The sequence below is a fragment of a genome (assembly GCF_019968955.1).
Source record: "MAG: Porospora cf. gigantea A chromosome Unknown PgA_NODE_651_length_13027_cov_366.047, whole genome shotgun sequence".
In the NCBI taxonomy this organism is placed as follows: Eukaryota; Apicomplexa; class Conoidasida; order Eugregarinorida; family Porosporidae; genus Porospora; species Porospora cf. gigantea A.
The window spans coordinates 1-13,027 of NW_027151818.1; the positions used below are offsets into that span (position 1 = coordinate 1).

A 13,027-nucleotide genomic window follows, 5' to 3' on the forward strand; every position below is an offset into this window, starting at 1 on the left:
AAGGCCGCCATGAAGCCTACGGCTGCCGGTGTTGCTGCTTACCTTAAGGAGAATGCTTGCTAAGAAGAGCTGGTAATAGTATATGAGTCGTTGATTTTGTGTCGTTGATTTTGACAATCAGCGTTGATTCAGACAATAAAAAATGTTTCAGCACCGCGCATGGTGAGTCTATGCATCCGTCTGAATAATGGGACTATTGTATGAGTTGAAATGACTTTAATTGCGTGAAAAGACAGAAATGGTTTCTCTTGTAACCCGCCCTGCCCCAGCATTCACTGCCGAAGCGGTGATGCCCAACGGCACCTTCAAGCAGGTCTCGCTCAGTGACTACAAGGGCAAGCATGTCGTGCTTTTCTTCTGGCCTTTCGACTTTACATTTGTGTGTCCCTCTGAGATCATTGCCTTCGATAAGGCTCTTGAGGAGTTCCGACAGAGGGGTGTCGAGGTTCTCGGAGTGTCGATCGACTCCACCTTTGTGCATTTCGCCTGGAAGAGCACGCCCGTTGAGAAGGGTGGCATCGGGAATGTCCAGTTCCCACTAATTGCGGACGTTGACAAGAGCATCGCCACGAACTATGGCGTTCTTCTTGAAGGCGGCATGGCTCTTAGGGGAACCTTTATCATTGACAAGGAGGGGATTGTTCGCTCTACTATCATCAACGATTTGCCTCTGGGCAGGTCCGTAAAGGAGGTGCTGAGGATTGTTGACGCTCAGCAATTCACAGAGGAGCACGGTGAGGTGTGTCCGGCGAACTGGAGGAAGGGCAAGGCCGCCATGAAGCCTACGGCTGCCGGTGTTGCTGCTTACCTTAAGGAGAATGTTTGCTAGGAAGAACTGAGAATTGTATATATGAGTCGTTGATTTTGACAATCAGTCGTTGATTCGGACAATAAAGAATGTTTCAGCATCCGCGCATGGTGCTGTGTCTGTAGTCTATGCATCCGTCTGTTATTGGGACCCACACAGTCAGTGTGACCAGTACATACCCACACAGTGTGTCTAAGGCATGCGAAGGCGCAACGCCAGAGCCGGGCGGAAATGGCTCAATTTCGGGCATGAGTGCGCATAGGCGAGGCATTACTCGCGCAGCACCGTATGCCCAACGTCCGACCGTCAGCGCCAGCGGACCTGTGAACGACGAAAGTGTGAAGCTCAAAAGCTTCAAGTCCACGTTCGAGGCGCACATTCACGCGAGTTGCCCATTCTGCCTCTCGTGGACTGATTGGCTGACCAAGCTAACGAATCCGACAGGGAACGTTCAGGGCACCTTGGTAGGCCTGTATGTCGCGGTTTGCCGCTCGTTCGGAGCGCTGGACGCCGTCAATTTGCCGGACTGCGACATGTGCTGGAGCCACTATCATTTGAAGTACAGCGCCTGCGGACTCCATTCAGATCCAATCGATTACGACTGGTCAGATGACACCGTACTCGAGGAGGTTCTGGCCAACGTGGAGGGGTTTCACTCGACTCTGGCCAGCGCGCTGATGCAGCTGCTGCGTGTAAAGTGAGCAAGGGAGCCCTGCGTCATGCAGCGAGATAAGCCCCACGGTGGCCGTGGTCGCAGAGATTCTGCGGGTGGTATCCGCTCCCATCGTCCGGATTTGTAGTTATGTGCGCGCGCATCCCGATTGCGGTGTGACCAACTTTCTGACATCCGGGTTGCAGAAGTGCCGTTTTCAGCTGGAGCGGTTTTTTCAGAGTCTGATCGGGTCGGTTCTGAGGCCATTTGTGGCGACGGACGAGTGCCTCTACCTGCAGGAGCGCTGTATCGTGGCGACTATTATGACGCTCGAGTCCGTGGTCCTTGCGTATGGGAGCGACTTTGGGGTCACAGATTGCATTTTAAGCTGGACAAATGGACTGTTGCGAGATGTCTCCGTCCTCCTTCAAGACTGGAAGTCTCACCGGTACTTACCATATCGTATGGTCGCTTCGGGAGCGGAGTCAACGCCCCCTGAGGACGGGCATGATTGCTGGACACATCGCTGCTGTATTACCCTTGGCCCTACGGCGCCGATCATGGATGCTGCTCTAGAGAAGCAACTGTGCTACTTGCGCCTTATCTTCTTGATGCCGCGGGCCGTCCTGCTACTGACCAGCACCAAACAACAGATCCCTGTAGCAGCGCTTCAGGACATCTTCCAAAACTTCCTGCTCGTCATGTCCGTTCAGCCGGTGTTCGTGCCTTTGGCACACCGGCAGCCGGCGGTTAGCCCCCTGTGGATAGCTCTTTGGCAGGGGACCTCCGCATTGTGGTGGGGCGTGCTTAGTCGATGGGCCGTGGTAATGACAGCATTGCATCGAGCGACCCAAGTGTGCGATGAGGCGTCGGAGCCCTCCAGGAGTAACCTGTCGTTACCCCCACTGTGCAGAGCGTTTTTCGAACCCGGTGGTCGAGTGAGCGTCGTTTTGCGTTAAAATACAGGCATCGGCCCGAGTCATGGCTGGCATTTCCGAAGTAGTCTCCACCTACCTTCTGCCGTTTACACGCGCGCTGAAAGACTGCGTCATTGCCGCACCACGTGTCGCATTCTTTGAGCCGCCGGCACACTATATGGCTCCCTGCCGGTGTCAGACCTCCTTACGTCAGTTGGAAGGCGTCGAGATGGAGTTCCAACCGGCTCCTGCGACTGGAATTTGCCACGATAAACCCTCTGTGGCCTTAATGCTAACTCCCCGAGATGTCTTGTTGGACTGTTTGTGTCTGGTGGGGGACCCCGTTACCATACTGCAATGTGCCGCACTCCCTGGACCGAACAGCTACCTCTCTCAGACCTGCGACGACACCGGCGCCGCCCGCTTTCTCAACCTGCTGGCCCTCCGCTGCGAAGGAACTCTCGAGTTCACATCTGACCTTACAGTTCAGACGATTCCGGCGCTCTTGGCGAATCTAGCTGCCTTCTCGGATGGCGACGGACCTAGCATTGCCTGTCGGGCGATAATCCTCCGCATATTTCAGTGCTTCGTCAGCGCGCTGGACAGTCGCGTCGCGGAGCGGCCCAGTCTCCTTCCCGTGCTGAGGCAAGCCTCCGTGTCCGTATCTGACACTTGCGAATCGCTAGCTCAAGCGATCTCGGATCCCAACATTGTCGTGCACGCTCCCAACGCTGACATCGACGTATTGTCGTTGGTGGCTGGGCTTAACATTCCCCGACCTGAGCTGGACATGTCTCCTGGCTTTTCTACCCCTTTTTTCGAGATGCTGAAGAAAAGGTTGTCTTCTGAGAAGCACGAAGCCTTGGAGAGGTTGGAGGTGCTGGCCGTGTGTACGCTTCGCGTGGCCGACCTTGCGGCCACCGTCCATCTGATGCGGACTCACCTGGATACGGCCCCCTCTGGCAAACGATTAGACAAAGCCTCCGAAATTCGACGGCGCATGCATAGCGCGTCTCCATCGGGGATTCTGGACTCGGAGCCCGTTTATCTGACAGTACTTCTGCACCACTGCGCCGGGAAGCTGCTGAGACAGATCTACGAGACTGTACAGGGGTCTTGCTACGAAGCAGACCTAAACCAGGAGATCTTCATCTTTGCCCGAGACCTCTTCCAGTCCATTCTGAAGCTGTTCACGGCTGTTCACAGCGAGTACCAGGGATCAGCGTTGCTGTCCTCAGTGGTCCCGGGGCTGCGATTCATCCGTTACCTAGTGTACTCAGCGCTGGAGGACCCTGCCTTCATGTCTGCCCTGGTGTGGCAGGGGTTTCGTAACGTCTTCTCGAGGCGTTTCTTTGTGGAGATGACAACTGCCGTCTTAGTGACTCACGCAGAGGAGTTGCTGCTCGACCTGGATCGACCTTTCAGATTTCGACCTGCCGACGCCGACTTCAGCCCTGCCGGCGAGCGCAGACACCCACTCTGTGTGTCGATCCGTTACCTGGTGAAAGTAATACAGCAGTTCGCGATGTCCAGCGACCTGCACTCGTCTGACCTCCAACCCCGGCACCTAATTCAGTGCCCGCTTATACGTGATGTGGCCTCTACCGAGGAGTTCCTCGAGGCCGTGCCGCCGGGACTCAACAGCGTGTCCATCATCGCAGCGCGGTTTCTCTCGGTGCTGCGAGGAACGTACTCCCCTTGTGGGTACTTGCTCGTGTATTCTCTGCTTTCTGGGGTCCGCCAGTCCACGTCCAGCGAGTGGAGTTACTTTCAACGCCTGCTGCCTTTTTGCCCCTTTGTCGGGATTGCAAGCCTCAGCCTCAGCTGTATCGCTATCCGACTCTCGCCGCCCGTCCTGGACGACGAGCGAATTGAGTACCTTAATCTGCTGCTCTCATCCGATGCAATTGCTGCCCAGGTTACTGGGCTGACCTTCCTGAAGCAGCTTCCATCCGAAACTTACATTCCAGCCCGTTTGACCTCTTTAATAGAAAAGTTGGCAGCGATATCGTTTGCCCCTCCTCGCCCTATCTGTCTCGAGATGGGTCTACCCGTCAGCGGGTTTCGCGTTAAGGACTGTGAGCACTGGCAGGATATTGTGTCACAATGGACGGCTGCGGCTGCCCAGGTACATACGCAGACCAAAGTCGTGGAGTTGGCGCAGGTGCTGCTCATCCGGTTTCCATCAAGACTTTATAAGCCACGGCCCCTGCTGCTGTCGCTTCACGGCATGCGGCTGGACGTATCTGCCGTGCTCGACGACCTGTTGAAGGATGCGGAAATTCGATGTCCGGCTTCAGTCGAGACTGCTTTGCTGTTTCCAGCGATACAAGAGCACGGTCCTTTGCCTCAGGCTGTTAATATGCTTCTCTCGCACCTCCACCCCTGTGCAGTAGAGGAGCTTCCCAACCGGCTGGAGTCAGTGAAGCCGCCGTCGCCGTCGCCGCACCTGATGTTGGACTCCACAGTACCACCTCCCGACCATGCAGCTCGGGTGCGCCTTCTGATGGAGGCTGTCTCAGAGAGCCAGCTCGTGACGGCGGACTCGGCCACACTTGCCCAACTCGTCGAGGCAGCCTTGGTACTGGTAACATGGAGCGCCATGACGCTGCAGGAGATAGTTCTGTGGCTGCAGAGCCTCACGGTGAGATCCTCCGTATTGGGCACCCTCTGGAAGCGTGGTGCGTCGAATCCAGGCCTGCGTACTCTGACGTGCCAGCTGGTCAGTCTAGTAGTCCCTGCTACCGACTCACTAAGCCCTCTACTGACATCCATGGTCGAGAGCTGCCCCGAGTTTGTTATTCTGCTTGACCAGATTCACCTCAATGACGTTCTCCAATGGCTGGATGACATAAGGCCAAAGGCCTTGCTTCGCCTCCAGCCTACAGACGTGGAACAACTCGGAGATGTGCTAGCCGCCGCCGTCACCGACACTTGTCCCGAAATCCACTCTAAATGCTTCGAGCTGCTGCTAGCAGGCGTCGTGTCCACTGCACTCGTGCGACTTTTCGACGCGTCAGGCCCTCACCAACTTACCGACGAACAAGGAGAGACCTTCCTGGACCTGGTAAGACAGCACCTTCTTCAGGTGCCCTTCGAGCAGCCGGAACGCACGTGTGAAGACTGTATTTCCGAAGGAATGGTCGTTTGCCAGACTTTCTGCCACTTCACGTTCGATAGGTCGGCACATGCCCTCGAGTCTGTGGTGCTCTTCTGCCGGCACTGGCTGAGTTTTCTTTCTCGCGAGCGTGCAGCGGTTCGACATCACAATGTCAAGCACACCCTGAGCCGCTTCCAGCGAGTTACCTCCGATGAGTTGCTGTTGGCCCTCCTCCAGCTCGTGGCCAAGTGTGTTACGTGTCCTGGCGCCATCGACCTGCTCCCCTTGGTACCTGTGCTCCACATAGGCGAAATTGGAGACCTGAGCCAATGGCTAAACACGAAGCCCACTGCCAAGGCCATGGAAACGTTCGAAACGTTGCTCAGCCAGTGGGCCTCGTTTATCAAGACCACTCCCGATTCCGCACTAGTGCTGAAGCTACCTGCTCTCCGTAAATCAACAGAGGCTCTCTGGAGCCTGCCAGAGCAGTTCTACTCCTCCATTCACTGCGATGGCACAGAAGACTCACAAGGTTCGCTTTTTACCGACGTCAGCAAGCGCCTTGTCGACTTGGCCTTGGGCGTAAAACACGTCTATGCCTCTTCCGTAGAGGAACGCAAAGACGCGGTCCAGTCTAACCAGTGGCTGAATCGGTCGACCCCAAGCGCGGAGGCTGACGCCCTGAGTCGACTCAGCCTTGTGGCTGGCGCGGTGGGAGTTCTGGCTTGTCGCGTCCCGAACTGTGCGGTTATCTTCTCGATTCTTTTGGCTGTCTACCCGAGGGTGCCGGGTACCAACAAGACCTCCTGCGTACGTCTTGTGGAAATCGCTGTGAAGCTGCTGTCTATACGCCCGTTCCTACCGATCCTTGTCGCCCCCACGCTACGAGTGCTGGACTCACTAACGTCTCAGGAAGTGAAGGCGATTCTACTGGACCCGGTGGACGTTCTGCCGACTGACTTCCTATCAGCACTGCTGAACTCGCCCCATTTTGCAATCACAATCTTGTGGATTTCTCAGAAGAGCCATGAAGCCCTGATCAAGTATGAACCGCGCCGCGCCACACCCCTCATCCTCACATCCACGCTTCTATGGCTAATCGCCGAGCCCACATTCCGGCGGCGGCTGCTGGAGACTGTAGCCTCCATGTCCGACACTGAGGTCACTACGACCTTCGAGCAGCTGGAGTACGGCGGGGGAGAGAATGCTCTGCACACACTCCTTTTGAAAGTCCTTCATCTGCAATGCTGGGGCCTCCTTCTTCTCCATCACGAGCGTCCTGTGCTTAGTCACTGGGCGGCCTTCGTAGAGGAGAGTCTAGAGTTCGACTGCTCTCTTCGGGGGGTCATCACGGTGCGGCTACTGGTTTATGTGGTCATATCGAAGTGCGCACAGAAGGCCAACCGCATTCGGTGCAGTGAGTGGGACTTTATCTTTCCAACACAGTACTGCCACGGCTTCGAAGTATTTGTGAGAAACTCGCGACAAATCACCACGAGAACGGACTGGAACTTGCTGCCTTCCACACGCTTCACAGACCTGGGGCAGCAACCGACAAGCTCCCTTTTCGTCTGCCTTCCTTCTGTCTGCAGTCCGTTGGAAAGCTGCCGTTGAAGCCGCTAGAGCCCTTCCTCCGCGATCCTGCGACATGCACACCGGTGTGGCAAGTCCTTGCCTGCACTCCCTGGCACCCTGATGCGCTTTGTCTGCTGGCCGAGGCGGCCATAAAGCGCTACACGCCGCCACCCACACTGCTGCCCGCCCTTCTGAACTTCTTGGGCGTGGCGCAAGATCCGAAGGCGCCTGTGGTCTTCATTGAGGACTCTGTCACGAGGGTACAGCTCGTAGCCAACGTCGCTGCCTACCTTAAGAACGGGGCCACGATTCTGCCGCGCTCTGCCGAGCTCCTTGCTGCGCACTGTGAGTACTGGACGGCGACGGAACCCAACGGACGACTTGCTACTCTCCTCCACGTGAGCGGCCAGCAATTTCGGGTGGCAGCGGGGACTCCTCTGAAGTATTTAGAGCTACCTCCTCATGTGCAGCGTTGGCACATGATGCACAACGTCCAGGCTATTCCTGACTGCGAGAAGCGACTTGAGCATCTGTGCGCCTTGTTGATACCGGATTCGTCCTCTGCGGTCTCCAATCACGTAACTGCCATGATCGCCGCCATCATGGCGGCTGAGCCGCATGTATCCCTGCGGGCTGTGTTCCGTGCGATTGAAGAACCTCGTGTCGCGTCGCTGCCAACCGTGCTGCGGCTCGCCGTCCTCGTCTACCAGAACCGCCCCAACAACCCGTTCTCTCCCTCGCTTCTGAGAGTCATGCTCTCTAAACATGCTAGGGGAACGCCGGAATACTGGGTGGTCATGAGCGCTATAGGGGCCTGTCTCTGGTGTGAGCAGCCATCGCGGCCTTTCGCTGGCGAGCTGGGAGAGCTGGTCGCTGCCTCGTTGGAGGCACACGAGACGGACGGGGCGACCGGGCTCATGTCAGTAGCTATCTGCATGGACGTCCTTCGCCTTCTCGTCCAGCTCCCAGCATCCTTCTTTGAACCGCTGCTGAGCAGAGTGGCCCCCGCTCTGCTGCACGTCGCCATACGAGATTTCTTGAGCCTGGCAGATGAAGCCTCTTCCGGTATTTTCGACGGGATGCAGTCTGGGGACCTGGCGGAGCTCAGCTTCATCCTGGACTGTCTTGTGCGAGGCGCCCTCCAATCCCCCCATCCCATTCTCGCGGAGTTCCTAGTGCTTTTGTACTGCCTAGGCAGTCACCTAAAGGCCTGCCCCACCGTCTACCAGTCAGTGTTGGAGTCCTTCCTGTTTGTTTTACAGGTACCCACCCTCGGGCTTGACCAAGGCCAACTGCTGCTCATCCTGGAGGTCTGGTGTGGGTGGTCTGTGTTTACAGCCTCTCTCCCTCGTTTCGCTGACGCGTTACTGGCAACGCTGGACCTGCTGGATGCTTGCGGAGACAATGAAAGATTCGTTGCTCCCTGGGTAGATATTTCGATTCTTGAGGAGGCCAGCCTTCCCATGACCAGCCTGCTCATGTTTCAGCCAGGTTGCAACGTTCTCCGGAGGACGACCATACACAGGCGGTGTTCGCCGTCGGCGGTCTCGGCGACGAATGCTCTGGTTCCTCTCTGCATGTGTCTCGTGCACTGCCCTGCTCGACGAGACACTCTGCTCAGACGGATCGAGTCCGCGCTGCCCACGAATCCGGCTGAAAGGCTCTTCACTCTCATGGAGTCGCCCCGACTGTCCACCGCACTTCACAGTGATTTGTTCCCCGCGTGGTTTCTGACTTGTGATGCGCTCCTAAGCCCCATCTTCTTGGCTAACATGGGGACGTCCCTTCCAACCCTTCTGAACGGCTGTTCTCCGCCAAATCTGATGCTCTCGAAGTACATCTCCACCGTTGGGAGCCTGACAGCCAGCCAACAAACCTGCAAGCAGGGCTTCTTGGCCCCCGTCCTGAAAGCGTGTGCTGACCTGTCGGAGCAGACCGTCCAGCTGCTGAACATGGCCACCACCGTGGCACCCACAGCGTCAGACGACCCCGGCGCTCCCTACCGCCCCCTGCGGGCAGACTTCGCCCGCTGCGCGCTCTCCAATCAGCGAGCTGTCGTGGAGACTTCCACGGTCGGGCTTACTCAGTGGATGGTCGAGCTGCGGGTGCCTACGTCGGTGAAGTACTTCTGTTTCACAGATCAGGCGTTGGCCGAGGCACTGAGACATCGAAAGCGTCTTCGGTCACATTTTGCCATGTTGATGGAGCACTTGACACCTCTGTGCTGTGAAGCGCCGTTGCTGTCGTCGTCTCTCGTGCTCTTGGCCGACGGCTACGGACTCGACGACCTGTGCATCGACCATCTGGAAGCCACCATTCGGCGACAGCCAACCCAACGCGCGCGCGTAGAAGGACTGCTTCTCCGGCTGCTGAAAATGACTGGCGCGTGCAGCCGTCGCCTAGAGGCCGTTGTCGGGTCCTCCACCGTTGCGAAGCTCGTCGCCTCTGACGACCGCCAGGGCATGTTGCAGCTGGTGGACGCCTGCGAAGCCCCAACCCACGTGAATCTACCCTCCTGCGCGCGCTTCCCTGAGTTTGACCAGTGCTGGTTTTCCCCATCGCAGCCGAAGTCCCCGCTGGCCTCTCTGGCGTTCTTCCTGCTTGCCACCCCAGTCGAGCGCAATGTGTGCCTACGACACGAACAGCTGCTCGGTCCTGAAGCGGTGTACCGGGCCTCCATAGCTTCCGTGGCCGACACGGCGGAAACGCACCGCATATCCGAGGCAGGTCGATTCCAGCAGGCCATGCACGCCCTCTTCTTCCCGTTCAATCGCGTCACGTGGCTGCTGGGGGAGGAGCTTCGAGAGCTGGTGGGCTTGCTAGACGGTACGGACAACACGCCAGCCGTGCAGAACCACATGCTTAAATGGCGCCGTCACTTCGAGGAAATGCGACGTCACATGAGTCTCAGGTGCGTGGTGGAGCTCTTGACTGGACGTGTGCAACTGCTTCTGGCGGTCTGCAAGCCGTCGATGGCGGCCGTAATGAGTGAAGTCGGTTACAACGTTGCTCGGCTGATCGACCTGGTCGCTGGCAGGTCCCGGACGCCACCTGAAGTCTACGCCGTTCTGAACTCCTCATTTCCCTCGCGGGACTTGAGATTGGCCGTGTGCCTCTGCAGGGTTCTGGCTGACTCCCCTCAGCCGGCACACTGGCTCACCTGTTTGAACCTGGTTAACGGAATGGCCTTCCCTGCATTCGAGGTGGTGCCCAGACTACCAGTGTCCGTGCTTATCCAGAACATTGTCAGCATGGCCTCCGAAATCCGAAACCGAGCTCCTTCTGTGAATCCTGACGCGCGAACGCGTGAGAACCTCTCCGAGCTGGTGGACGCGAGCCATGGCCTGCTAATCCGAGCCAAACTCCTGCGCAAACTTCCGGCTGACGTGACCGATGCATTCTTCGCTATGAGTCCCGCGAACCCAGCCATGTTCGCCTACGAGGGCTGCTCCGTTGCAGACCAAACCAAGTACTGTCTACGGAATATTTGGGACTCCTTATGTTTGAACCCAGCGTGTCATCGTTCGTGGATGGAGCTTGCAGCTCTCTTCGTACGCCTACACCGGAACCCGGGTCTGGCTCAAATCGACACCCAGGAAGAGCTCCTAGCCCAGTTCGACTCCTCACTGTACCTGTGCATGGCGTCCCAGTGTGCGCTGCTCTCTGGCGTGTTAGGTGGTGGGCCTGTAGCAGTTCTTGAGGGCTACAGGTTGCTGGTGGAGAATTTCCAGCTCACGAACGCGCCTCCGCAACTTGAATTCGTGAGCCTTCCAATGATGCAGACCTTTCCCATCAGCCACATCTTTCCGCTGTGCGCCGACTTGGTCTCCAAACAGGCCGGCACCTGGGTGGACTTGCTGCTTAACTCGCGAAACATGCCCGATTGGAGATCCAACCAGACGTTGGCTAGCCAGGAGGCCCACAAATTCTACTGCGAACCCGGCACGCTGCAGTGTGCTACCGCGTGCCTGCCCGAGGTGGCTGCGCTTTTCCAGGCGGGAAACGCGGAAGCTGCCTGCGACGTCCATCGCAAGAGCTGCCGCTTGCCCCAGCACCCCAATTACCTGCCCTGTGAAATCGTCTACGAACCTGTATTCAACCCGGAGGCGCCGACTCCCACCTGGGGCTCACCTCCGAGTCGGCAGGCTCTACGCGTCTACCCCCATGCGATTCAGAGCAACGCGTGGCGACATCGCCGGATTGTGTCGTGTTGGCTCGACGCCACATTCCAGCTTGCCATGGCGGGTCGCATAGGCTGCACACTGCTGGAGGAAGTCGTAGGGCCGCGGTGCGTACTTCTGGAGCATCCAGAATCGCCAATACTAAGACTGTCCGCGACTCAGGCTACAGAAGACCCTCTTAGAGCGCTAGCCCTGGCCACAAATCACAGAATCCTCATCACAAGCGAGGAGGAGAAGATATCGGCCCCGTTCGATGTGGCAGCCTTCGTGGAGTCGACGTACGGCATTAGGATAGAGGAGCAAAGTCACCTCGACGACAGTGCGAACTGGTTCCTGCGACTTCTGAAGGTGGATGAGATATCACCGCTGTGGTACGAATAGAACTCATAAACCGCACCATTCTTAGAAACGACATCTATCCAAGCAAGATACGAGAAGTAGCAGCTGTTCAATGTACACAATCACTTCTTTTTTAGACACGCGAAGCAGCTAGTGTGCTGTTTAAGTCTTGGCTTATACGTCCGAAGAAAAGCCAGCTGTTTTCGGTTGATCGCCCCTCGTCGGCGATCTCGAAGGTACTGAACTGCGTCTAGAGGATCGAACTTTTCAAACTCTATCAACGCGATGGCCACCATCAACTGCATAAGCGGTCCCCAAGGAACTCACGGGCGCTCGGCCTAGGCCCGCGACGCAGTGCACTGCCACGACGCCGTCGCTGCTGCTGACATGCCTGACGATATCAAGCCACTCGTCCACCTTCTGGTCCGAAGGGGCCTCTCCATCCCTGAATATGATCTCGTGCACGTTTATGCCGGCTGCTTCAACCGCAGCTTTGTCATAGGTCGGCTCGCAGGTGCGGACCAAATCAGTGACATTGAGTTGCTTCATTTGATCCAGGTACTGAGAGAGGTTGTCGTCGTTCGGACAGTCGCAAATGAAGAACCGCAAGCGTCCTTTGTCGATCAAAGTCGGAGGGTTCATGAATGTCCTCATGGTCGGCTAGTTGTCATTCAATACTGGTGTAATTCCAACTATTTCTGCCGGTATGTTGAGGGCACTGTTCTGCATGTCATGAATAGAAGTTACTTGAGCCATACACTGCCCGCAGAAGGGTATTTCTTAAACACAACTCAATACTCGCGCTCGATACTCAGGGGCTTTTCGGCAAAAACATCAGGTGCGTCAATGGTCAGAAGGCACTGGAAAGACAGGACGCCAATCAAGATGAAAATTAGAGTCGTCAGAAACATGCCCACTTGCGTCTGAGTAAGGTAACTTCAGTGGTCTCACTGGTACCATCCAAATAACATGGGGCCACTCAAGCTCCTTCCCGGCGAGTCCAGCATTTTGCAGCATGCGAGGACTGCCATTGCTCGCAGAAAGAACGTAGAGAGTGGGAGTTTCAGACTTCTGCTGAATCTGACTCACACACTTTTGGTAGTCCTCAATGTACGTCCCAGAGCCAGTAACCGCGAGATCGTCACGCGCGTGGAGAAAGACTGAGGCGGAGGTAGCAGTCTCTACCATAGTCTTCAGACCTTTCCATTGCGATTGCAGCGCTCCCAAGAACGAGTCGGAATTCATACTGTCAACGTTGCAGACGACCACATCCCCTTCATGCTCCACCTGAAACTGACTGGCCATAGAGTTCACCAGGTGCGATGTGTCCAAGGTGTCAGGGTGCGCCAACCCATCGAGGCTGAGTCAGCATGAGATATTAGTCTCACTAGTTTCTGTTAGAGAAGAACACGGTAGGTCCGGCCAACGCAGCGGAGGCGAGAGCCAGGAGATGAA

The 13,027-nt window shown here is 56.7% G+C and overlaps 4 protein-coding genes across 8 annotated transcripts; 2 read left to right on the top strand and 2 right to left on the bottom strand.

Annotated features, from left to right (window-relative positions):
- Positions 1–238: 238 nt before the first annotated feature.
- KVP18_001400 (uncharacterized protein) lies at positions 239–829 on the top strand (the record flags this gene model as incomplete). The annotated part of the gene is made up of 1 exon (XM_067951384.1): positions 239–829. One exon carries the CDS (start codon positions 239–241, stop codon positions 827–829), a length of 591 nt encoding a protein of 196 aa, XP_067807129.1.
- Positions 830–1,056: 227 nt separating this feature from the next.
- On the top strand, positions 1,057–11,614 carry KVP18_001401 (uncharacterized protein; the record flags this gene model as incomplete). Of its 3 annotated transcripts, XM_067951385.1 has the most annotated exons (4): positions 1,057–1,505; positions 1,534–2,398; positions 2,427–6,894; positions 6,924–11,614. In XM_067951385.1, 4 exons carry the CDS (start codon positions 1,057–1,059, stop codon positions 11,612–11,614), a joined length of 10,473 nt encoding a protein of 3,490 aa, XP_067807130.1. The 3 variants fall into 3 exon arrangements, with proteins under 3 accessions (XP_067807130.1, XP_067807131.1, XP_067807132.1); XM_067951387.1 differs by lacking the exons at positions 1,057–1,505; positions 1,534–2,398 and having other exon boundaries at positions 2,442–6,894; XM_067951386.1 differs by lacking the exons at positions 1,534–2,398; positions 2,427–6,894; positions 6,924–11,614 and having other exon boundaries at positions 1,057–1,509.
- Positions 11,615–11,694: 80 nt separating this feature from the next.
- KVP18_001399 (uncharacterized protein) lies at positions 11,695–12,226 on the bottom strand (the record flags this gene model as incomplete). 2 transcript variants are annotated; one of them, XM_067951383.1, is made up of 2 exons in its annotated part: positions 11,695–11,871; positions 11,900–12,226. In XM_067951383.1, 2 exons carry the CDS (start codon positions 12,224–12,226, stop codon positions 11,695–11,697), a joined length of 504 nt encoding a protein of 167 aa, XP_067807128.1. The 2 variants fall into 2 exon arrangements, with proteins under 2 accessions (XP_067807128.1, XP_067807127.1); XM_067951382.1 differs by having other exon boundaries at positions 11,900–12,214.
- A 137-nt stretch (positions 12,227–12,363) lies between these two features.
- KVP18_001402 (uncharacterized protein) lies at positions 12,364–12,877 on the bottom strand (the record flags this gene model as incomplete). Of its 2 annotated transcripts, XM_067951388.1 has the most annotated exons (2): positions 12,364–12,495; positions 12,524–12,877. In XM_067951388.1, the coding sequence occupies 2 exons, from the start codon at positions 12,875–12,877 to the stop codon at positions 12,364–12,366; spliced, it is 486 nt and encodes a 161-aa protein (XP_067807133.1). The 2 variants fall into 2 exon arrangements, with proteins under 2 accessions (XP_067807133.1, XP_067807134.1); XM_067951389.1 differs by having other exon boundaries at positions 12,416–12,877.
- Between the last annotated feature and the right edge of the window lie 150 nt (positions 12,878–13,027).